The sequence below is a fragment of the Staurois parvus genome, unplaced genomic scaffold, assembly GCF_062004578.1.
Source record: "Staurois parvus isolate SC_StPar_1 unplaced genomic scaffold, SC_StPar_1.0 ptg002113l, whole genome shotgun sequence".
Taxonomy (NCBI): domain Eukaryota; kingdom Metazoa; phylum Chordata; class Amphibia; order Anura; family Ranidae; genus Staurois; species Staurois parvus.
The window spans coordinates 4,678,290-4,702,570 of NW_028319909.1; the positions used below are offsets into that span (position 1 = coordinate 4,678,290).

Genomic DNA, 24,281 nt, shown 5'->3' on the forward strand with positions numbered 1-24,281 from the left:
ACATCTGGGTTTCTGCAAGAATCTGAACCTGTATGGCAGAATCACACTTATGTGGACTGATGTCGGGGGAGGAGGCCTGGCTTGCTGCCTCCACTCTAATTCATCCCAAAGGGGTTCTATGGGGTTGAGGTCAGGACTCTGTGCAGGCCAGTCAACTTCCTCCACCCCAAACTGGCTCCTCCATGTCTTTATGGACCTTGCTTTGTGCACTGGTGCGCAGTCATGTTGGAACAGGAAGGGGCCATCCCCAAACTCTTCCCACAAAGTTGGGAGCATGAAATTGTCCAAAATGTCTTGGTATGCTGATGCCTTAAGAGTTCCCTTCACTGGAACTAGGGGGCCAAGCCCAACCCCTGATAAAGAACCCAACAACATAATCCCCCCTCCACCAAACTTTACACTTGGCACAATGCAGTCAGGCAAGTACAGTTCTCTTGGCAACCGCCAAACCCAGACACGTCCATTGGATTGCCACTCTAGAGAACATGTCTCCACAGCTCTAGAGTCCAGTGGCAGCGTGCTTTACACCATGGCATCTGCCGTTTTATATTGCACTTGGTGATGTAAGGCTTGGATGCAGCTGCTCGACCATGGAAACTCATTCCATGAAGCTCTCTACGCACTGTTGTTGGGCTCATCTGAAGGCCACACCAAGTATGGACATCTTTAGCTATTGGCTCTGCAGACAGTTGGCAACTTCTGTGCACTGTGTGCTTCAGCATGCGCTGACCCTGCCCTGTCATGTGACGTGGCCTACCACTTGGTGGCTGAGTTGCAGTTGTTCCCAGTTGCTTCCGCTTTGTTATAATCCCACTAACAGTTGACCGTGGAATATTTAGTAGCCAGGAAATGTCACGGATGGACTTATTGCACAGGTGGTCACATTTTTTTTATATTCAGCTGCCAGACTCATCCACCTCACCAGCCGCTTCACCTCTGCCACCCCCTCTGCCTCTCCCTCCACTGGCTCCCCATTGCCCAACGCATTAAATTCAAATTGCTCACCCTGACCTATAAGGACATTCACAACACTGCCCCTAACTACCTCACCGACCTGATTCCCAGGTACCACCCTACCCGTACCCTTCGCTCTTCACAGGACCTCCTTCTATCTTGCTCCCTGGTCTCCTCCTCCCACGCACGACTGCAAGACTTCTCCAGGTCCTCCCCATCCTCTGGAACTCACTACCCCAATCCATCAGACTGTCACCTTCCCTCCTCACCTTCAGGCGCTCCCTGAAAACCCACCTCTTCAGGGAAGCCTACCCCACCCTCACCTAACAGCCGCTGCCCTTCCCTCCTCCTACCACTCCATCCCCCACAGCCATTTCCTCCTGTACCACTACCCCCTCCCTCCTAGATTGTAAGCTCGAAAGAGTAGGGCCCTCTAACCCCTCGTGTGCTGTTTGATGTTACTGTTCTGTTTCATGTATTGTCCCCCCCTCTATTGTACAGCGCTGAGCAAACCCTTTGGCGCTATATAAACTCGATAAATAAATAAATAAATAAAAAAATATATTTAAATCAAACAAGAAGTCCACTAAGTAAAGTCCAAATTATATACAGTATGTAATCTTTCTTCAATGAAGATATGGATACTTTCTCCAATAGAAATATTTTCTCCACAAACGTTAATATTTCAGTGCTCAACACCCCATCAAAGTGCAGATACTGGTGATAAACCAGCATATCTTTCAAATATCAATGGATGTGGAAAATTCAGCAGCACAACGATAATACTCATTAATCAAATGATTGATCTCAACTCTCCTTAAGGGCATGATCGTGCCTGAGCAAAATCTTGATCTGGGATCCCTAGCTAACCATTGAGTTGCATACGGCAGAAGTAGCTATTGGCTCCCGCTGCTGTCAGAGCCAGTGATGAGGAAGCGGAGGCGGGACCAAGCCCAGCTCTGTGTGTCTTATGGACATACAGAGTCGGCTCGTAAGCGATTAATTTACACGTATTGGGATTTTTTTTTTAGCAAAGACATGGATCAGAAGAGATTTTGGCCGAAATGTATGACGAAATTTGATTTTTCTATATTTTTACTGGACATGTTTAATAGCAAAAAGTCAAAAATAGTTTTTCTTTTTTCAAAATTGTATTTTTTTGTTTTTAGCCCAAGAAATAAACAATGCAGAGTCAATCAAATACCACCGAAAGAAAGCTCTATTTTGGGGGAAAAAGGGCGTAAATTTCATTTGGGTGCCGCGTTGCATGACCGCGCAATTGTCAGTTAAACTAACGCAGCGCCGTAATGCAAAAAATGGCCTGGTCAGGAAGGGGGTATATCCTCTGGAGGGCGAGTGGTTAAAATGTTTTGTAGTCTATAGACTGAGGCCTCCACCCGTTTTCCTCTACCTCTTAACTACTAGACTGCCATCCATCCATTCAAGTGCTTCCTATGATCCACCCCCGGGCCCAGCGCTGCTAGCGCGTCACCAAGCTGTACTGACATACTGTACGTTGTTACTGTCTGTTTTCACCCAGTGATTTGGCCCCTAACACACCTCCTGTATTAGAGCGCCCCCACTCTGGGTAAAGGAGCTACAGAGACACCTTTGCACAGCAGCATTGAGAGAGGGGACTGTTAGATGCACTAGCAGATTTAACTACACAAACAAATTGAAGCTGAACTCCATCTCACACTTTACAGGCAGTTACAATATACAGCTTCTTTTTCTTTTGGTTTAAAGGTTTTATAGAAATGAATAAAAGCTGATCGTTGGACAGTAGGCACCCCTGGCAGTGCTAATTGGTTTGTCTCATCCCTGTAACTGCTAGAAAGCTTGATTTTTTTAAATACAACAGACTTACTGACTGCATCACCAGACGAAAACAGAAAAACAAAAGCCTGAAAAAGGAAACGAATGCAGCCATCACATCTAATAATTGGTAAGCTGTAATATAATAAATGTTTTCTTTTGTGTTTAATACTGCTTTAATAACAGTCAATGTACAAACAGGCATTCTCAGCAAAAGGCCCGATAAGGAGTCCTGGGGGAATTGTGCACATATACCCGGGCATACATAGTTATTAACAGAGACACTTGCAGATGAATGTAGTTGTAGGGGCCCCTGAGGGTGAGGCAGCATTCAACATTGCATTGGAAACCTGAAGACAAGATCAGCAATCACGGGGGTATCCAACTGTTGTCCAACCAGCCTAGAATGAGACTTCTCACCGTCAGGAACTGTGGTGTGGCCATGGAACTCAGAGTCAGCCTATCTACTCTAAGCTTTAGTCCCTCCCTAGTAGTATATAGTAGCCTTTTCTGGATTGGAATTGAAGTGCCACACCAATGTTAAGAGGTCCAGATACAACTTTATTCCATTGAAGGCCAGGGGTATAATTTGAGAAGTAGCCAATTCGCTGCCAAATAAGCTGCCCCTTAGGCCTTTGCTTTTAATTCACAGTGGAGTAAATACCATTGTAGGTCCAGTTCAATCCTGGTCTGTTCACTTTATTGCCAGTCAAGCCCTGATGAAGGGGGCACTTGGACCCCCAAACGCGTTGGAGCTTTCTCAAATGATACCCTGACCTTTAACGGAATAAAGGTGTATCTGGACCTCTTTACAGTGGTTTGGCGCTTCAATTTGAAATTTTCTTACAATACACTACAAGCCAAGGAGACTGTGGAGATCCTCTGGAGTGTAGAAGCCGCCTGCCCAGGAACCAGATCATTTACACCAACATAAAATCTTAAGATCACAATAACCGTGAAGTGTACCTGCGGGTCCATCACTGTCTTTCTGCTTTCCTCAACTTTTCTGGATTGGATCATGGACAGGACATGTGGCTGAGACTCTCTCTCTCTCTCAAGGGCAAGAACTGCATACATACAATATTTACAGGCATTTACAAATTCAGACAGCAGAGGGCAGCAGATCCCTACATATAGATGGTTAGTAGCTAAATGATTAGTACTTCCACTGGCAGTACTGGGGCCGTTGGTTCGAATCCCAGCCACGGCACCACCTGCCTGGACTTTGCATGTTCTCCCTGTGCCTGTGTGGGTTTCCTCCGGGTACTCCGGTTTCCTTCCACACTCGAAAGACATGCTGGTAGGTTAATTGGCTCCTGTCTAAATTGTCCCTAGTATGTGTATGTATGAATGTGAGTTAAGGACCTTAGATTGTACGCCCCTTGAGGGTTAGGGACTGATGTGAATGTACAATATATATGTAAAGCGCTGCGTAAATTGATGGCGCTATATAAGCACCTGAAATAAAATAATAATAATAAAAAAAAATATAGATGAGAGAAGATTTTCAGCAGCTACAATGGTTGCAATTCCTGATTCTGGATATATTGGGAAGCCAGCAAATAGATGGGCAGAGCTTCGGCATTGTTGTCACCTATGCCATGGACTGTATGGTCCAAGAATAGTCATACCTTGTACATATGTTTAAAAGTGCAATGCGTCATGGAAATATTTCCGGCTATAAGATGTTCGGGCTCATACATGTACATATTGGTTACATTCCAATACAGCTAACTGACAAACCTTGCAGGCAAAACTCTGATTACAATGCCATAAAATGTACCCAGTGTACATCCGCAGATGCAAATAGGATTCTACCTCCTGGAGGTCCTATGTACTACTGCATGCAATTATGAAAATCACAAACTATAAATTGTCACTCTGAATTAGGAAACCGGACCTATGTTAGGAGTGTGACCAGCATTTCATTCCAACGTCCCTCTCTCCACCCCAGGACTTATCTTTTATAAAGGTTGTAGAGAAGCAGTAAGGTTTGCAGTGAAGAATAAAGCTGTAACTAATCACCGGCGGTGGAGCCATTCACAGTGATGGCGGTAGTGCCGCTATATTTCCTACTATCAGCTTTTACAGGATCTAGTAAGTAAATGGGTTTCTTATGTTTACAGGTCTGTCTCTCTAATTCCTCTTTGTTCTACTGTTTTCTTGCTTTTCTTTTCTTTCTATTTTAATTTATTTTCCCTATTTTCTTCATTCTCTATTCTTAAATTTCAATTTCTTTTTTTTTTGGTGGGGGATTTTCTTCCTGTACAGGTCTCTTTCCCCTTCTTTTTAAATATTACTTTCTTACTTTCCCTTTCATTCTTTTTCATTTATTAGCTATTCTGATTTTACAGGTATCTTTCCCCTTCATTTTAAATATTCATTTCTTTATTTCCCTTTAATTCTTTTTTTATTTATTAGCTATTCTGATTTTACAGGTCTCTTTCCCCTTCTTTTTAAATATTAATTTCTTTCTTTCCCTTTAATTCTTTTCAATTCATTAGCGATTCTGATTTTACAGATCTCTTTCCCCTTCTTTTAAATGTTAATTTCTCACTTTCCCTTTCATTCTATTTAATTTATTAGCTATTCTGATTTTACAGGTATCCTTCCACTTCTTTTTAAATATTAATTCTTACTTTCCCTTTAATTCATTTTAGTTTATTAGCTATACTTATTGTACAGGTCTCTTTCCCCTTCTTTTTAAATATTTATTTCTTATTTTCCCTTTAATACTTTTTAATTTATTAGCTAGTCTTATTTTACAGTTATCTTTCCCCTTTGTTTTTAAATATTCATTTCTTACTTTCCATTTAATTCTTTTTCATTTATTAGCTATTCTGATTTTACAGGTATCTTTCCCCTTCTTTTTAAATATTCATTTCTTACTTTCCCTTTCATTCTTTTTCATTTATTAGCTATTCTGATTTTACAGGTCTCTTTCCCCTTCTTTTTAAATATTAATTTCTTTCTTTCCCTATAATTCTTTTCAATTCATTAGCAATTCTGATTTTACAGGTATCTTTCCCCTTCTTTTTAAATACTTACTTTCCCTTTAATTCTTTTTCATTTATTAGCTATTCTTCTTGTACAGATCTCTTTCCCCTTCTTTTAAATGTTAATTTCTTACTTTCCCTTTCATTCTATTTCATTTATTAGCTATTCTGATTTTACAGGTATCCTTCCACTTCTTTTTAAATATTAATTTCTTACTTTCCCTTTAATTCTTTTTAGTTTCTTAGCTATTCTTATTTTACAGGTATCTTTCCCCTTCTTTTTAAATATTCATTTCATTCTTTCCCTTTAATTCTTTTTCATTTATTAGCTATTCTGATTTTACAGGTATCTTTCCCCTTCTTTTTAAATATTCATTTCTTTATTTCCCTTTAATTCTTTTTTTATTTATTAGCTATTCTTCTTGTACAGGTCTCTTTCCCCTTCTTTTTAAATATTAATTTCTTTCTTTCCCTTTAATTCTTTTCAATTCATTAGCGATTCTGATTTTACAGGTATCTTTCCCCTTCTTTTTAAATACTTACTTTCGCTTTAATTCTTTTTCATTTATTAGCTATTCTTCTTGTACAGGTCTCTTTTCCATTCTTTTTAAATATTAATTTCTTTCTTTCCCTTTAATTCTTTTTCATTTATTAGCTATTCTTTTTGTACAGATCTCTTTCCCCTTCTTTTAAATGTTAATTTCTTACTTTCCCTTTCATTCTATTTCATTTATTAGCTATTCTGATTTTACAGGTATCCTTCCACTTCTTTCTAAATATGCATTTATATTTTCCCTTTACTTCTTTTTCATCTATTAGCTATTTTTATTTCACAGGCATCTTTCCCCTTCTTTTTAAATATTCTATTACTTTCCCTTTAATTCATTTAGCTTACTAGCTATTCTTTTTTTGCAGGTTACGCTATAGCTTGTCATTTTTGTTGGTCACATACAGATCTTGAAAACCTCTGCAAATGGGGAAGGATAGAATGTCCATCTGAATATTTATGTTCAGCCACAATCTATGAATACTACCAAGGTGAGTTTATAATTTCTGAAAAATGACAATCAGATTGCACGTGATCTTCGGTGAATCAATTTATAATAATGTATTTTTACTTAAATTAAAATAAAGGATTTGATATTTTCCTGTTGATATTTCTTAGGTTTAGACCGCGGACAGTAATATTTTAAAGTGGTTGTAGCGGCTCAAGGATTTTTACCTTCTGTGCATGAGGGTAAAAACCTTCTGTGTGCAGCATCTCTCCCAGCCCCTCCCCCCCCCCCAATACTTTCCTGAGCCCCATCGCAATCCAGCAGTGTGAGCCATTGGCAATTGTTAATCACAGCCAATCAGAAGAGAGAGGGTGCGGGGCACAGCCTTAGCTCCGTGTGTGAATGGACACACAGAGCAGTGGCTTAGGAGCGGGCCTGCTCGGGTGCCCCCATAGCAAGCTGTTTGCTCTGGGGGTACCAGACAGGAGGGAGGGACCAGCCTTTAGTATCAATTAAAGGTTCATTCACTGTGTAACATAAATGTAAGATTCGAGTAGTTGAGATGTGATCAGTAGAAATATGTCATTGTATATCTAGCTTAGTTCCATGCTATTAAAGATAAGTTAAGTTAAGAATTCAGTCAGAGACATATGTTCACCAATTAGCATCTGATAGGACAGAGCAGCTTCTAGGCTGGAGGTGACACCTAGATGCCAATGAAACATTGTCACCTATGTAGTTACAGTTTGCCACCTTCTAGAAATCTAAAAAGAGGAGCTCTAGCCATTTCGGCTTCGAGAAGCAGCAGGAGACCAGGAGAGGGCTTCGATCTGTCTGGGAGCTATAACTTGTATACCCAGATCAAAGGAAAATATATAATCTCTCATGAAAGCTAAAATATTAGATGCAGAGAATTGAAAATACTTCCTTCTGATTGGACACACGGTAGGCTACATCTGCATGTAAAACTGTATTTGTAGCCTATGTAGAATCTCAGAGAAACGCAGAAAATGGTTATATGGAGCCTGATTGAGACAGCTGAACAGCGATTGGTACTGTCACGATCGGACTGATGCGCTGGTGTTGGAAATTCTATCCCTGACTTGGTGATTCAAACCGTTCCTAGTCCAATCGATTTTGGGCACTTCAATACCCAGAACGTCCTGTGGGCTGGTACAGGAACACCTCCCAGGGTTGATTGGCCAAGGGCTAATGTCCAGCCTATGTCCATATCTAAATAAATTGAGGACCCTGAGATATGGACGGTGTGATTCGTACGGAGCCGGTTCTATTTGACTGGTGAATCGCGGACTTTCTCTGACTTGCTCCAGTCGCAGGATAACTCTTGGTAAAAGTTTTATTTCTGTTTTTATTCTCTTTTATTTTATAGTCAATAGCCAATTGTGTGTCTTTTTGTATTTTCTGTATTTTTTGTAACTCTTTATACTTGGACATATTTTATGCACTGCCCACTTTCGGTATAATAAATCATAAAATTAATAAGTGACTCCTGGGTACTTAAGCACGGGCTCATATCTCCAGAGAGATTGTATTGTATTGCAGTGTCTTTATATGCTTGGTCAAGTTCATTACCTATCTGTATGCAATTGCACTGCGTGTTGGCAGATTGCATGCAGATTGTAAAGTAGCAGATCTGCCAGACGGAGATCTGTGTGTGTGTGTGGTGGCCCAGCAGACCAGTCTGCGGACAAACTGTTGGGTGGTGGCAAGCTACCGTTTGTTTTGTGTCTGGTGCGGGGGGGTGTGGGCAGTGGAAGAGTGATTAACACTGGTGTTCTAGCTTGTAGGATAGCTGGAGGAATCCTAGAAGGGTGTGCCAATTGCTAGATTGCTCTCCAACTCTTAGGGGCCGCCCAGGTCACTAGAACTGGAGTCCCTATTGGAAGATTTCCCATTTTTCTGGGGACAACCCAAAATTTGGGATATAATGGTAAGCAGGATGAATAGAGAGGGAGGATCGCATGACCGGGGGGCCCAGACAGCAATACACACTGACAGGGGGTCTAATCCCTCTCCAAAACTAAAAATAAGTTTTGCCTTTAGTTCTACTTTAAGAAGCCCATACATGATTCATTGAATACATGTCCCTGATCAGCACCACACCAGTCATACTGTTCATATTCACCACCACACCAGTCCCAGTGTCCCTAATCACTGCCACACCAGTCATACTGTTCATATTCACCACCACAGCAGTCCCAATGTCCCTGATCAGCACCACACCAGTCATACTGTTCATATTCACCACCACACCAGTCCCAGTGTCCCTGATCACTGCCACACCAGTCATACTGTTCATATTCACCACCACACCAGTCCCAATGTCCCTGATCAGCACCACATCAGTCATACTGTTCATATTCACCACCACACCAGTCCCAGTGTCCCTGATCACTGCCACACCAGTCATACTGTTCATATTCACCACCACACCAGTCCCAATGTCCCTGATCACCACCACACCAGTCCCAATGTCCCTGATCAACACCACACCGGGTCCCAGTGTCCCTGATCACCGCCACACCAGTCATACTTATAATATTCACCACCACACCAGTCCCAATGTCCCTGATCACCACCACACCAGTCCCAATGTCCCTGATCAACACCACACCAGTCCCAGTGTCCCTGATCACCGCCACACCAGTCATACTGTTCATATTCACCACCACACCAGTCCCAGTGTCCTTGATCACCACCACATCAGTCTCAGCATCCCTGATCACCACCACACCAGTCCCAGTGTCCCTGATCACCGCCACACCAGTCATACTGTTCATATTCACCACCACACCAGTCCCAATGTCCCTGATCACCACCACACCAGTCCCAATGTCCCTGATCAACACCACACCAGTCCCAGTGTCCCTGATCACCGCCACACCAGTCATACTGTTCATTTTCACCACCACACCAGTCCCAATGTCCCTGATCACCACCACACCAGTCCCAAAGTCCCTGATCAACACCACACCAGTCCCAGCATCCCAGCATGGGTTGTTGTGTTCCATAATGTGGTCATTTTGTGGGTGTTTCCACCCACCTGGTGCTAGGTAGTGAGGAAATTAGATGTGTAATTTATGCCACTAGAAAACCTAAATGTGTTCCTTGGATTTTGGGCCACTCTGTTTAGCTATGCTGCGAAAAAGTCTCACATATCTGGTATCAACATACTAGGAAGGAGAAGCAGATTTTGTTTTGTGGTGTAACTCTAGGTATACCTATGACATGTGTTATAAATAACTTGTTAAAATGCCGAGTCTGTGGAAATGCATTTTCATTTTCTTTTCTGAATTTCCCAAAAACACGTGGTAAAAATGACATATTCAAAAGACTCACTCTGCCTTTCAGAAACCACTTTAGCGTGTCTGTTTTCCAAAATGAGGTCATTTTTTGGGTGTTTCCACCGCCCTGGTGCTCCAAGAAATGTAATAGATAATCTGGAAGTTAGATGGGTAATTTATGCCCCTGGAATGCCTAAAGGTGTTCCTTGGATTTTAGGCCCCTCTATGCATTTAGGTTGTGAACAGGTCTCACACATGTGGCATCTCCATACTCAGAAGGCATAGCAGAATGTGGTTTGGGGTGCAATTCTAAATATGCCTATGCAGTATGTGAGAAATAATTTGTTAAAATGCCAACTGCCAAACAAATAATCAAATTTAATTGAATTTCTTAATTTTCCCCCAAAAAAGTGACAAAAATTAGAACTTCAAGAAACTCACCATGCCTCTTTCTAAATAACTTTTACTCTCTACTTTCCAAAAAGGGATCATTTGGGGTGATTTGTACTGTCCTGGTATTTGAGGGCCTGATATAGGCCGTCGGTTCATCAGGATAAATAATTTTTAGACTCTATAACTATCACACGGACTAAATAATGCACACTGATTTGGATTTTTTTTCCACCAAAGAAATGTAGCAGAATACATTTTGATCTAAATTTATGAAGAAAGATTATTTATTTGCAAAATTTTATAACATAAACTAAGAAAAAACTTGTTTTTTTTCAAAATGTTTTTTTTTTAAATCTATATAGCAAAAATATATAGCAAATAAAAACCCCAGTGGTGATTAAATACCACCAAAAGAAAGCTTTGTCTGTCCCAAAAAATGCTAAACATTTCATTTGGGAACAGTGTTGCATGACTGAGTAATGGTTATTCCAAGTGAGACAGCGATGAGAGATGAAAAAGGACCTGGACTGCGAAGGGGTTATAGTGTCCTGACTTGAGGTGGTTAAAGAAATGACGATGATGCTTAAAGTGGTAACACCACAAAGTTGAAAAAAGAAAATGGAGTTCTTCTTTACTAATGAAATTTTTTAATATCTGAGTAAACCTTTGATATGTTTTCGAAAGTAGTGAAAGCTATTTTGCATTTGGTACAAACTATCAACTGTGACTGCATTTATATCTACAGATATTTCCAAGGAGCGAACTCATATGTACATTTTCAGCAGCTGTCTTTCACAGAGTGAATGTAACCAGATTGGAAGTTTCAGCTCTGGAGAGGAAACGACATGGGTAGCTACAGCCTGCTGCGACACCGACTTTTGCACCCCGAATGTACCAGAAAGTATCTATCATGATTGGTGATTTTTTTTTAGAAAAGAAAACTTTTTAGAGAAACATGGAGGATACCTTTGCTTTGCTTTTGTATAAACCTTAATCCTATTGCTAAACCTAACGCAGCCAGCAGGACTGATCACCATGCGTTGTGTAAGATGTATATTTCCTATGATCTTCCAGCGCCATCCAGTGTCCGTAATGCAATTTTACCCTGAAAAACCTCAGTTTGGAAAAGGCTGCATTATGACCACTAGGTGGAGCTGACAATCATAGGAAATATGCCTCTTAGGCAAATTATAGATATTGTTCATGACGGCTGTGAAAATGCTTGAGGTGTTCACAATTTATTTATTTATTTTTTTAATAAATAGACCTAATATTGTGGGAGAAAGATTAAGTTTTTTGTAGTAACCTTAATCCCATTCTCAAGCCCTTTGCTTATCAATAAAGACATGTGATTAGGAGAAGTGTTAGGGATCTTCAATAGCTAACAGGTGCAAGATAATTGAAAGATGTTTTCCTAACCATAAGCCAAATCGCATTCACTGCACCCTTAACAGTGATTCAAAAAGTGTATTTTTGTTAAAGAAAAAATAACAAACATGCCTATACCTACCTGCTGTGTGCTTTGGTTTTACAGAGAGCAGCTGTCATGTACCTGTGGTAGTGAGCCCTTGTAGATAGTCAACTTGGGGTTCCCCAGGGCGTGAAGTCTTAGCCCCAGTCTGCTTCTTCACCAGAGCCCCTGATGGTGGGGATGGACTTTCAGCAAGCTGGGACCAGGTCATATGCCCACCTGAGGATGAGGAGACCGCTCATGGGAGCAGAGTACAATGGGAGGAGACAAATGGAAATCCCATAGACTAGCCGAGATCAGGACAGGCGGAAAACAAACAGAGAATGAAGCCGGGGTCGGTACACAAGTAGTCAATGCAGGATACAGGCCATAGCAACACACAGGAGCTCCAACTAGGAAGTTGCTCAGGTAAAGTGGCCTAGACTGAGCATGTCTTATATAGGCTAGGCAGGCAAACAAGGAGGCGGGCCAGGAAGTGATGGAAGGGAAGGAAATAAAACCCAGAGAACAGCAGAGGACACCCATAGGTGAGCACAGACAAATACACATGTGAAAGGGATCAGGAAAAGCACTGCAGCAAGGAGGTAAGTATACACAAACAAGAAACTGCAGGCTAACTTGTGACAGCAGCCTGGATCCTCCTCCTTTCGGGTCCCCCCCAGGCTCTCCTGGCCCTTCCCTCCTATTGGGTGCCCCCATAGCAAGTAGCAATCACAGCCAGTGAGCAAACCAGAAGAGGGAGGGGGTGCGGCCGGGTTGCAGCTCTGTGTATGAATGCAAATACACAATCCCAACGCACACGTTCCTGTTTCCAAAGTTGCCTGTGTATGTAAGTGGGTGCTGCAACGACCATCAGCTGGAACTGAGAGTAGTCACAGAAGAAAAATGTCATCAGCACACCACGGATCTCCTACCTGGGTCCAAAAACATTTTTTAAGAGATCACGTTCTTACAGCAGGAGCAACTTTTTGGAGCCTTACAGGACCCCTTCATCAACTATGCCTGATGAAGTGGTCCTGCGAGGTTTTGAAACATTACGATGTAATCCCTTGATAAAGCTTTTGGACCCAGGTAGGAGATCCACGGTGTGCTGGTGACATTCTTCCTCTCGGTGTGAATGGACACGCAGATTCATGGCTTGGGAGCTACTTGCTGTGGGGGAACTTGACAGGAGGGAAGGACCAGGAGCACTGGCAGTGGACCCAAGAAGAAGCGGATCTGAGCTACTCAACTCACGACACATGTGAGGTATCACCACTAGAGATGAGCGAATCGAACCAGGCGAACCGGAATTCGAGTCGAATTTCAGGAAATATTCGATTTGCGTCGAATCCGAAATTTTGCCTACTTCGGGTGCGCGAATCGAACATTTCCCGATCAGCCGGCAAAAGTGTCCCTGCAGTGAGTTCCGCTATTTCTGACAGTTCTCTGACAGAAGGAACACATGTAAAGCGGTTGAAACATTGTATCTATTAGTTTCCATTTAGGATACAGATGTTTCAACCGCTGTACATGTGAAGAAGCTGTCAGAGAACTGTCAGAAATAGAGGAAATCTGCACATACACTTTTTGCCGGTTTGGAATTCTTATTTTCATCCTACTTCTTCTTCTTCATCCTCATCCTCATCCTCAGAAGAAGAAGAAGAGGATGAGGATGAAGAAGAAGAAGTAGGATGAAAATAAGAATAATTCCAAGCCGGCAAAAAGTGTATGTGCAGAGTTCCTCTATTCTGCAGATACACTTAGAGGAGCTCTGCAGATACACTTAGAGGAGCTCTGCACATACACTTTTTGCCGGCTTGGAATTAATCTTATTTTCATCCTACTTCTTCTTCTTCATCCTCATCCTCATAAGAAGAAGAAGAGGATGAGGATGAAGAAGAAGAAGAAGTAGGATGAAAATAAGAATAATTCCAAGCCGGCAAAAAGTGTATCTGCAGCGCTCCTCTAAGTGTATCTGCAGAATGTCATTTATGGAAAAAAATAGATACAATGTTTCAACCGCTGTATGGAGTGAATGTCCCAGAACTGTCAGAAATAGACTATTTATGACAGTTCTGGGACATTCACTCCATACAGCGGTTTCAACCGCTGTATGGAGGGAATGTCATAGAACTGTCAGAAATAGACTATTAATGACAGTTCTGGGACATTCCTTCCATACAGCGGTTGAAACATTGTATCTATTTGTTTCCATAAATGGATCCATTTATGGAAACAAATAGATACAATGTTTCAACCGCTGTATGGAGTGAGTGTCCCAGAACTGTTAGAAATAGTCTATTTCTGACAGTTCTATGACATTCCCTCCATACAGCGGTTGAAACCGCTGTATGGAGTGAATGTCCCAGAACTGTCAGAAATAGACAGAAACTGTCACAGAACTGTCCTTCTTCTCATCCTTCTCCTTCTTCTCATCCTTCTTCTCATCCTTCTCCTTCTTCTCATCCTTCTCCTTCTTCTCATCCTTCTCCTTCTCCTTCTTCTCATCCTTCTCCTTCTTCTCATCCTTCTTCTCATCCTTCTTCTCATCCTTCTTCTTCTTCTCATCCTTCTCCTTCTCCTTCTTCTCATCCTTCTCCTTCTTCTCATCCTTCTTCTCATCCTTCTCCTTCTTCTCATCCTTCTCCTTCTCCTTCTTCTCATCCTTCTCCTTCTCCTTCTTCTCATCCTTCTCCTTCTTCTCATCCTTCTCCTTCTTCTCATCCTTCTCCTTCTCCTTCTTCTCATCCTTCTCCTTCTCCTTCTTCTCACCCTTCTCCTTCTCCTTCTTCTCATCCTTCTCCTTCTCCATCTTCTCATCCTTCTCCTTCTCCTTCTTCTCATCCTTCTCCTTCTGCTTCTCCTTCTCCTTCTCCTTCTTCTCATCCTTCTCCTTCTTCTCATCCTTCTCCTTCTTCTCATCCTTCTCCTTCTCCTTCTTCTCATCCTTCTCCTTCTTCTCATCCTTCTTCTCATCCTTCTCCTTCTTCTCATCCTTCTTCTCATCCTTCTCCTTCTTCTCATCCTTCTCCTTCTTCTCATCCTTCTCCTTCTTCTCATCCTTCTCCTTCTCCTTCTTCTCATCCTTCTCCTTCTTCTCATCCTTCTTCTCATCCTTCTCCTTCTTCTCATCCTTCTCCTTCTTCTCATCCTTCTCTTTCTCCTTCTTCTCATCCTTCTCCTTCTCCTTCTTCTCATCCTTCTCCTTCTTCTCATCCTTCTCCTTCTCCTTCTTCTCATCCTTCTCCTTCTCCTTCTCCTTCTTCTCATCCTTCTCCTTCTCTTTCTTCTCATCCTTCTCCTTCTCCATCTTCTCGTCCTTCTCCTTCTTCTCATCCTTCTCCTTTTGCTTCTCCTTCTCCTTCTCCTTCTTCTCATCCTTCTCCTTCTTCTCATCCTTCTCCTTCTTCTCATCCTTCTCCTTCTCCTTCTTCTCATCCTTCTCCTTCTTCTCATCCTTCTTCTCATCCTTCTCCTTCTTCTCATCCTTCTCCTTCTTCTCATCCTTCTCCTTCTTCTCATCCTTCTCCTTCTTCTCATCCTTCTCTTTCTCCTTCTTCTCATCCTTCTCCTTCTCCTTCTTCTCATCCTTCTCCTTCTTCTCATCCTTCTCCTTCTCCATCTTCTCATCCTTCTCCTTCTCCTTCTTCTCATCCTTCTCCTTCTCCTTCTTCTCATCCTTCTCCTTCTCCTTCTTCTCATCCTTCTCCTTCTCCTTCTTCTCATCCTTCTCCTTCTCCTTCTTCTCATCCTTCTCCTTCTTCTCATCCTTCTCCTTCTCCTTCTTCTCATCCTTCTCCTTCTCCTTCCTCATCTCCAAGGGCATTTAAATTAAAGGTACAGTGTTCTGCACTAATTTAAAGGCTCTCTGAAGCCTAGAAACCCTTTTAATAAGTTAACTTCGTAGCGAAGAAATTCGCATCAAATCAAATTTCATACTGGAATTCGCCGAATCAGCCGAATTGAATTGAGAAATTCGCTCATCTCTAATCACCACGAACGTCAGATCGAGACTAATAATTCTAGCACTGGGCCTTCTTTTAAATATTTTTCTATATTTCAGATCTCCCTTCAGTGATAAATAAAGGAGAAAGACCCAGGACAACTTTATGTCCTGTTTGGGTTTTTCTGACTGTCAGGTTGATAACAGCCCCCTGTTTTTTCCCCCTAAATTTCCATTGGCTTTAGAAGAAGAATTTCAGGCAAGGCATTTTTTACACAGTTATATCAGTCTAGCTTGGGCCAATCTCTCTATGAATATACCATACCTATGGGATTCCTCAAGAAGCTGGAAATCACTGTAGTAAGTACTGCTACACTGTTGATCTTCACTAGCTATCCTCTAGGTCCTGTGCCAAGCAGATGCTCTGCTGCATTCTGGGTGGAGGGAGAAGGGGTCAGCTGCTTGGCACGGGACCTGGAGATCACAGGACTAGTGGAGTCTACTACAGTGATTTCCAGCTTCCAGGCAGACCCCACAGGTATGGTGTATGCAGAGTTACATTAGTCCAAGCTGTACCAATGTAAAAAAAATGCCAAACTTGGAATTCTTTTATAAAAAATATAAAAATTCCTTTATGGAGCTCTTTAACCACTTTGACCGCCATATATATAGAAGCGCCCTGTCAGCAAGTGTTTATACCAAGATCATGGGCTGTAGCTGCTTCCATGATCTTGGTCTCATTTGTGAGCCCGCGATCAGTTGTTTAGTAAAAGTGACGACCTTTACAGTACTGTAAAGGGATGCCCTCACCTCCTGCCCCATCCTCTGGTAGTTCCCAAGTGGTACTGTTAGGGATCCGGGTATGACCAGAAATGTGTGGACTGACACAGGGAAGTAGTAGGCTTCAGGAACAGAGGCGTAGTCAGGCTGGAGAGGTGGAATGGTCAGGCTGGCGGTAAGGTACTGTCAGGTGCCACCTGGCAGTGTCTGTAGCAGCCCACAGCACGGATTTCCTCAGGGCGCGGGGTCTAAGTCCCAGCCTGCTATTCACCAGGGCCCCTGATGGTGGGGATGGACTTGGTGCAGACTGGAACCAGGTCGCGACCCCTGAGTGCGTCCGGCTGTGGTAGAGAGTACTGGCAGGGGAGTGCAGGAACCGAGTCTGATGGGAAGAGGCAGGCAGACTTACTAAAGGTGATCCGTGCGGGATGGATCATCGGGTGAAGTAAGCATAGTCAGACAGGCCGGGTCGGTATCGTGCGGGCAGCGTGGTACAGGAGGAGCAAGCAGAGAATGGTCGGGGTCACAAGCCAGGTTCAGCAGGTAGCAGGCAGTGCGGTACTGAGGATCAAGCAGAAGGATGGTCAGGCAAGCCAGGGGTTCAACAGGAGATGGTCAGCAGAGGTCAGGATCAAAGCAGGGTCAGCAAAGAGGCAGGAACACAGGATACCAGGTACAGGGGCTCATGGGAAACATACACCAAGGCCCTGATCACAGGCCTGGTCATTCCTTAAATACACCTCCTGCAATCAGCCCCAGGTGTTGGCTGACTACAGGAATGAGCTTCTGGCTGCTGAGAGCACCCGCTGGTCAGCCCTGGTACTGCAGCCCACACGGCAGGTGAGTCCCACCACCAGTGCTGAGTCCATTCCTGACAGGTACCCATCCTTCGGGATGCCTGGGACCGCAGTAAGTGGCCTGGATGGCTTCAAGTCCCCGATCTCCTCTGTGAAGAAAGGACCTGTAGGTGACAATGAATGTGTCACTTCCAGTTTCAGACCAATCATTCCCAGGCTGTTACAGACAGAGGAGCAGCTAATCAAGCATGATCTGCACTTGATTAACTGCTTTTTTTTTTAGGGAAGGGGGGGCATTGGGGAGTCTAGTAGATCCTGGCGGGAGAACACAATGATTATTGCAAGCGGCTAAGTAAATCCGGCAGGCTTGTTGTACCCAAGTAGATCGATCAACTTGGGTACGTTCAGCCTGCCCACACATGGTTCGAATCTCGGCTGGTTCCTGCAGAACCGGCCAAGATTGGAACTGTCTGTGACCAGTTTTAGATTGTTGACTTCTGAGATCTTCATGACATGAAGGAAAATACCATTATTACACACAGAAGAGCTCAATGATTTCATTCTTTTATTTTGTAGCTTTACGGTCAAACTTGGAGCCCAATGGGCTGACATGTCCAGTATGCTCTTCTGAAGAAAGTTGGGATTGTGAAACTAATGGATCTATGGTGTGTCGAGGGGATGAGAGTAACTGTGTTTTTGAAACCACAGATTACATAGGTAACATTCTTCGTGGATCTGTCCACAAACACTCTAAATGTTTCTGGATTCGTTTTTTCATGAAAAGTTTTAAAGAGAAATTATAACAGTTTTGGTTACTTTTTATTTTAGTTTTTTTAAATGTTTCGAAAACTTAAAGTGCTTGTAAAGAAAAATATTTTTTAAAAATAACAAACATGTCATACTTACCTGTTCTGTGTAATGGTTTTGCACAGAGCAGCTCCGATCCTCCTCTTCTCGGGTCCCTCGCCGGAGCTATGGGTCCCCCCCTTACTGAGTACCCCCATACAGGGGCGGACTGACAACTCATGGGGCCCTCGGGCAATAGATGATCATGGGGCCCCTGTGTCCTTGCCCAAACTCAAAAAATCCTATGAAAAAGGTACCAGGGGCATCTCATGGGGCCCCCTACTGACCCCGGGCCCTCGGGCAGTGCCGAGTTTCCAAATGGTCAGTCCGCCCCTGCCCCCATAGCAAGAAGCTCACTATGCTCCCGAGTCGGCTCTGTGTGTCCAGCAATACATTCAAGTGTTACTAAACCCACAACAGTACAATCAGTCTGTAGATGCAGTAAAGCATGCTTGTTATACTCACTGTGGAACCTAAGGGGTTAATCCTCTGCATTGTGTAAGAAGGCTGCTTGATCCTGTCTTCTCTGCCCTACCTCTTGTTGAAATGACCACCTAATACAGACTGGTCACGTGCACATGCTCAGTTTAGTGTGTATTACTAGAAAGGGTATTTTTTTTCCTTGGGAGAGTGCATGTGATCAGCACAGGGCCAATCAGCAATGTCCAGACAGAGGTTAGGGGTTCTGCATCCTCCTAGAGCAGAATGAAAATTCCTCCTACAAGCTCTAACCAGTTCTCTGCTGGACACTGATAGAAGTCACAAGACTGCTATATACTGCTGATGAGAAAAGGTATTTAGCAGTTTATCTTTACTAAAATAATTGCATTTCCATGTTCTGTGTACTGTGGGAGACCAGATTTAGTGAATGCAGGGTCAGGGGAGAGCAGATATAGTGAATGCAGGGTCCAGGGAGAGCGGATATAGTGAATGCGGGGTCCAGGGAGACCAGATATAGTGAATGCAGGGTCCGGGGAGATCAGATATAGTGAATGCAGAGTCCGGGGAGAACGGATATAGTGAATGCAGGGTCCAGAGAGACCGGATATAGTGAATGCAGGGTCCGGGGAGACCGGATATAGTAAATGCGGGGTCCGGGAAGACCAGATATAGTGAATGCAGGGTCCGGGGAGACCAGATATAGTGAATGCGGGGTCCGGGGAGACCAGATATAGTGAATGCAGGGTCCGGGGAGACCAGATATAGTGAATGCAGGGTCCGGGGAGACCGGATATAGTGAATGCAGGGTCCGGGGAGAGCAGATATAGTGAATGCAGGGTCCGGGGAGAGCGGATATAGTGAATGCAGGGTCCGGGGAGAGCGGATATAGAGAATGCAGGGTCCAGGGAGAGCGGATATAGTGAATGCAGGGTCCGGGGAGAGCGGATATAGTGAATGCAGGGTCCAGGGAGACCAGATATAGTCAATGCAGGGTCCGGGGAGACCAGATATAGTGAATGCAGGGTCCGGGGAGAGCGGATATAGTGAATGCAGGGTCCAGGGAGACCAGATATAGTGAATGCAGGGTCCAGGGAGACCAGATATAGTGAATGCAGGATCCTGGGAGACCGGATATAGTCAATGCAGGGTCCAGGGAGAGCAGATATAGTGAATGCAGGGTCCAGGGAGACCAGATATAGTCAATGCAGGGTCCAGGGAGAGCAGATATAGTGAATGCCGGGGCCGGGGAGACCAGATATAATGAATGCAGGGTCCGGGGAGACCAGATATAGTGAATGCAGGGTCCGGGGAGACCAGATATAGTGAATGCAGGGTCCAGGGAGACCAGATATAGTGCATGCAGGATCCTGGGTTTAGTATCACTTTAAGGCTTTTAGTCCCCTTGTGGTAGAATAAAAATGATTAACAGTGTCAAAAAATGTTTTAATAAAATAAATAAGAATGTAAAAAAAACTTAAAAGCACCCCTTTACCCCCATAAACAGCCCAATGCCAACGAGCAGTATAGGCACCTAATTATACATATGTAAGTATATAGCACGTAAATGCAAAACATAATTGTCACAAGGTATTGCCACAAATGTTGAAGTAACGGAAATTCTAGGGCTATAATTAATAGTTAAATTTAAACGAATAACCTGTAAAGGCTTTCAAAGTATCACCTATGGAGAATTGAGCTTTTTTTGCGATTTCATGGATGCGCAATTTTAAAGCTTGATATGTTTGGTTTCTATTTTCTCAACACAACCCCATTTTTTATATTTTACAAAAATATATGGTTAGCACTTCCGCCTGGCAGTACTCGGGTCCAGGGGCGGACTGACAACTCATGGGGCCCCCGGGCAATAGGGGATCATGGGGTCCCTGTGTCCTTGCCCAAACTCAAAAAAGCCTATGAAAAAGGTACCAGGGGCATCTCATGGAGCCCCCTACTGACCCCGGGCCCTCTCGGCAGTGCCCGCATTTCCAAATGGTCAGTCCACCCCTGCTCGGGTCGTTGGTTCAAATGCCAGCCACGGCACCACCTGCCTGGAGTTTGCATGTTCTCCCTGTGCATGCGTGGGTTTTCTCCTGGTACTCCGGTTTCCTCCCACACTCCAAAGGCATGCTGGTAGGTGAATTGGTTCCTGTCTAAATTGGCCCTAGTATGTTTATGTATGAATGTGAGTTAGGTACCTTAGATTGTACACCCCTTGAGGGTTAGGGATGGGGGCGGACTGACAACTCATGGGGCCCCCGGGCAATATGGGATCATGGGACCCCTGTATCCTTCCCCAAACTCAAAAAAGCCTATGAAAAAGGTACAAGGGGCATCTGATGGGGCCCCCTACTGACCCCAGGCCCTAGGGCAGTGCCCGAGTTTCCAAATGGTCAGTCCGCCTCTGGTTAGGGACTAATGTGAATAGTCTATGGCAGCAGAGTGACTAAATGGTTAGCACTTCCGCCTGGCAGTTCTAAAGTCGTGGGTTAGAATCCCAACCACGGCACCCCCTGACGAAGTTTGCATGTTCTCCCTGTGCCTGCGTAGGTTTCCTCCGGGTACTCCTGTTTCCTCTCACACCCCAAAAGACATGCTGGTAGGTGAATTGGCTCCTGTCTAAATTGTCCCTAGTCTGTGTATGTATGAATGTGAGTTAGGGACCTTAGATTGTATGCCCCTTGAGGGTTAGGGACTGATGTGAATGTACAATATATATGTAAAGTGCTGCGTAAATTGACGGCGCTATATAAGTACCTGAAATAAATATATAAATAAAATATTAGTATTGTATATTATAATATTGTGTTTGTTTGTACTGTCTGTGTCCGTTGACGAATCAAAATCAGGCAATGGATGTAAATGTATGATCATCATTTGAAAAATACCAAAAAAGCTTCTTAGTGCCACATCCTAAATTGTAACAAAGAAAAATGCCGTACAAACTAAGTACAGTAAAAATGGCGGATTTTTTAGGCACAGTAAGAGACCAAACGATAATATAATTACAACCATTTATTAGCATAAAAGAGTCATATGACATGTATGAGACTCACAATCCATACATAACCCCCTTGTGACATCATCATGCGCCATGGTCAGGTGCATTGCTTTTGACCAATCACAATGCACTGTCAGGGCGAACAGCCCGCCGAACGCCCATACCGTTCATGTGTTCGCCGAACACACAAACGGCCCATGTTCGACTCGAACATGCAGCCCATCCTCAGTAACTGATATACATGCACCCAGGGGCGGACTGACAACTCATGGGGCCCTCGGGCAATAGGGGATCATGGGGCCCTTGTGTCCTCGCCCACACCCAAAAAACGCCTATGAAAAAGCCAATGAAAGGTACAAGGGGCATCCCATGGGGCCCCCTACTGACCCCGGGCCCTCGGGCAGTGCTCGGGGTAAAGTTTCAGCACCACAAGCGGTAACCCCCCCGAGCTACACTCAGGAATACCATGCGGCGCTGCTCCAGGATCCCTCGATCACTTACCTTGTCCTGCACTCCCGAGATGTCCCCCCTGCAGCGTCCCCTGTAATGTCCTCCGGCCAATGCCGGCATCTGTCTTCTGGGTTCCGTTCCCTGCGACGTCGGGACGTACGGGGGACGGAACTGGCGGGAAATTTGAAAATGACAAAAAGCAACATTCACTAAATACACTAAAATCACATAGTATAACATTCCTGTATCAAACCATTTCACATACATTTTGTCCCGAGTGCTTTGTCCGGCGCCCTGCCTGCATTTTTACTGTTCTTTCTGCCTGGAAACTGAGAAACGTCCATGGCGTCCAAAAAGCGTCCCTTTAGGTCAAAAGCGGTTTTAGACTGGCTAGAGAACAGCGATAGTAAATCAGAACCACTTGCAGAATTGAGTGATAATGATTCGTGGGGGAAATTCATCATCAGACACTGAAAACGATTCTGCGACTGAGCTCAGCGATGTGAGAACTTGGCGCTATATTTCACATTTCAGTGTTTTTGGTTTGATTATATTATTGAATTAAATTTATTTTTATATTATTATTTTTTATGATTATTTATTATATTATAATTTATGATTTCGTGCTTGAAGTTTTATCCTCCCCGGGATGTTTCCTAGACTCTTGTTCGGACAGATTTCAGTGAGTTATTCCTAAGAATTACAGGCCTACAATAAAAAAAATGTACCGCTTTGAGCCCAGAAATATTGACATAATCAGACCGCTAGGGAGGCTACAATCTGGAGCTGGAATGGTTTGCTTATCGGGAATATTTATTTGTTTTTACAGAATTTTTTGATGATGCTCCTATGGAAAGCTACTCGTCTGCGAGCGGCGAACCAGAAATGATCATTGGAGGCACAACATTCTGGAAGCGTAGGAGTTCCAGACGAGGTTGCGCCACTGATAGCGTTTGTCAATTGGGCACACAATTACTCAGCAAAAACACTGTAACAGAGAGGGTTGATCACACATGTACCGGGGGCACTGAAGAAAGTTCTGGCTACCCCACTACTCTGATCCTTTGTTGTATTGCTCATATTTTACTTTACATGTTTATGTTTTAGAAATTACACGGCTCATTAAAAAAAACAAACAAATAAAATCTCGATTTCAGCCCGGCGATATTTGCGCTATTTCCTTTTTATATATTTTGTTTAGTTTAAAAATCATTTGTAATTCTGTCCCATCACCTTTATCATTTGTTATACCTCTGCCGGAGAGCACAGCCAGAAAGGCCAAACCACTTCCACTGCTAAAGTGTTACTAAACCCACAACAGTACAATCAGTCTGTAGATGCAGTACAGCATGCTTGGTATACTCACTGTGGAACCTAAGGAGTCAATCCTCCGTGTGTAAAAAGGCTGTTTGATCCTGTCTTCTCTGTCCCTCCTCTTGTTGAAATGACCACCTGATACAGACTGAATCCGTAGTAACATGCATATGCTCAGTTTGGTGTGTATTGCTTGAGAGTTTTTTTCTTTTCTTGGGAGAGTGCATGTGATCAGCACAGGGCCAATCAGCACTGTCCAGACAGAGGTCAGGGGTTATGCAGCCTCATAGGACAGTCAGAGGAGAATGAAAACTCCTCCTACAAGCTTTAACATGTGCTCTGCTGAAGTCATAAGACTTCTCTAACTGCTGAGGAGACAAGGTATTTAGCAGTTTATATTTACTAAAATAATTGCATTTCCGTGTTGTGTGTACTGTGGGAGACCGGATATAGTGAATGCAGGGTCCGGGGAAACCGGATATAGTGAATGCAGCGTCCGGGGAGACCAGATATAGTGAATGCAGGGTCCGGGGAGACCAGATATAGTGAATGCAGGGTCCGGGGAGACCAGATATAGTGATTTCAGGGTCTGGGGAGACCAGATATAGTGAATGCAGGGTCTGGGGAGACCGGATATAGTGAATGCAGGGTCCTGGAAGACCGGATATAGAGAATGCAGGGTCCAGGCAGAGAGGATATAGTGAATGCAGGGTCCGGGGAGACCGGATATAGTGAATGCAGGGTCCGGGGAGACCGGATATAGTGAATGCGGGGTTCAGGCAGAGAGGATATAGTGAATGC

General features: G+C 43.7%; 1 protein-coding gene across 1 annotated transcript; it reads left to right on the top strand.

The window, feature by feature from the left end:
* Window positions 1–4,683: 4,683 nt before the first annotated feature.
* LOC149432761 (uncharacterized) lies at window positions 4,684–23,331 on the top strand. Its single transcript, XM_089664992.1, has 5 exons — window positions 4,684–4,866; window positions 6,681–6,803; window positions 11,204–11,359; window positions 18,008–18,148; window positions 22,996–23,331. The coding sequence occupies exons 1-5, from the start codon at window positions 4,818–4,820 to the stop codon at window positions 23,271–23,273; spliced, it is 747 nt and encodes a 248-aa protein (XP_089521118.1). The 5' UTR covers window positions 4,684–4,817; the 3' UTR covers window positions 23,274–23,331.
* Window positions 23,332–24,281: the final 950 nt, after the last annotated feature.

Bases quoted from the DNA above. Each gene is read 5' to 3' on its own strand.
- LOC149432761 (XM_089664992.1), top strand. From the start codon at position 4,818: ATGGCGGTAGTGCCGCTATATTTCCTACTATCAGCTTTTACAGGATCT. The intron at 4,867-6,680 runs GTAAGTAAATGG...CTTTTTTTGCAG, and splicing joins ATCAGCTTTTACAGGATCTA to GTTACGCTATAGCTTGTCAT. The intron at 6,804-11,203 runs GTGAGTTTATAA...TTATATCTACAG, and splicing joins AATCTATGAATACTACCAAG to ATATTTCCAAGGAGCGAACT.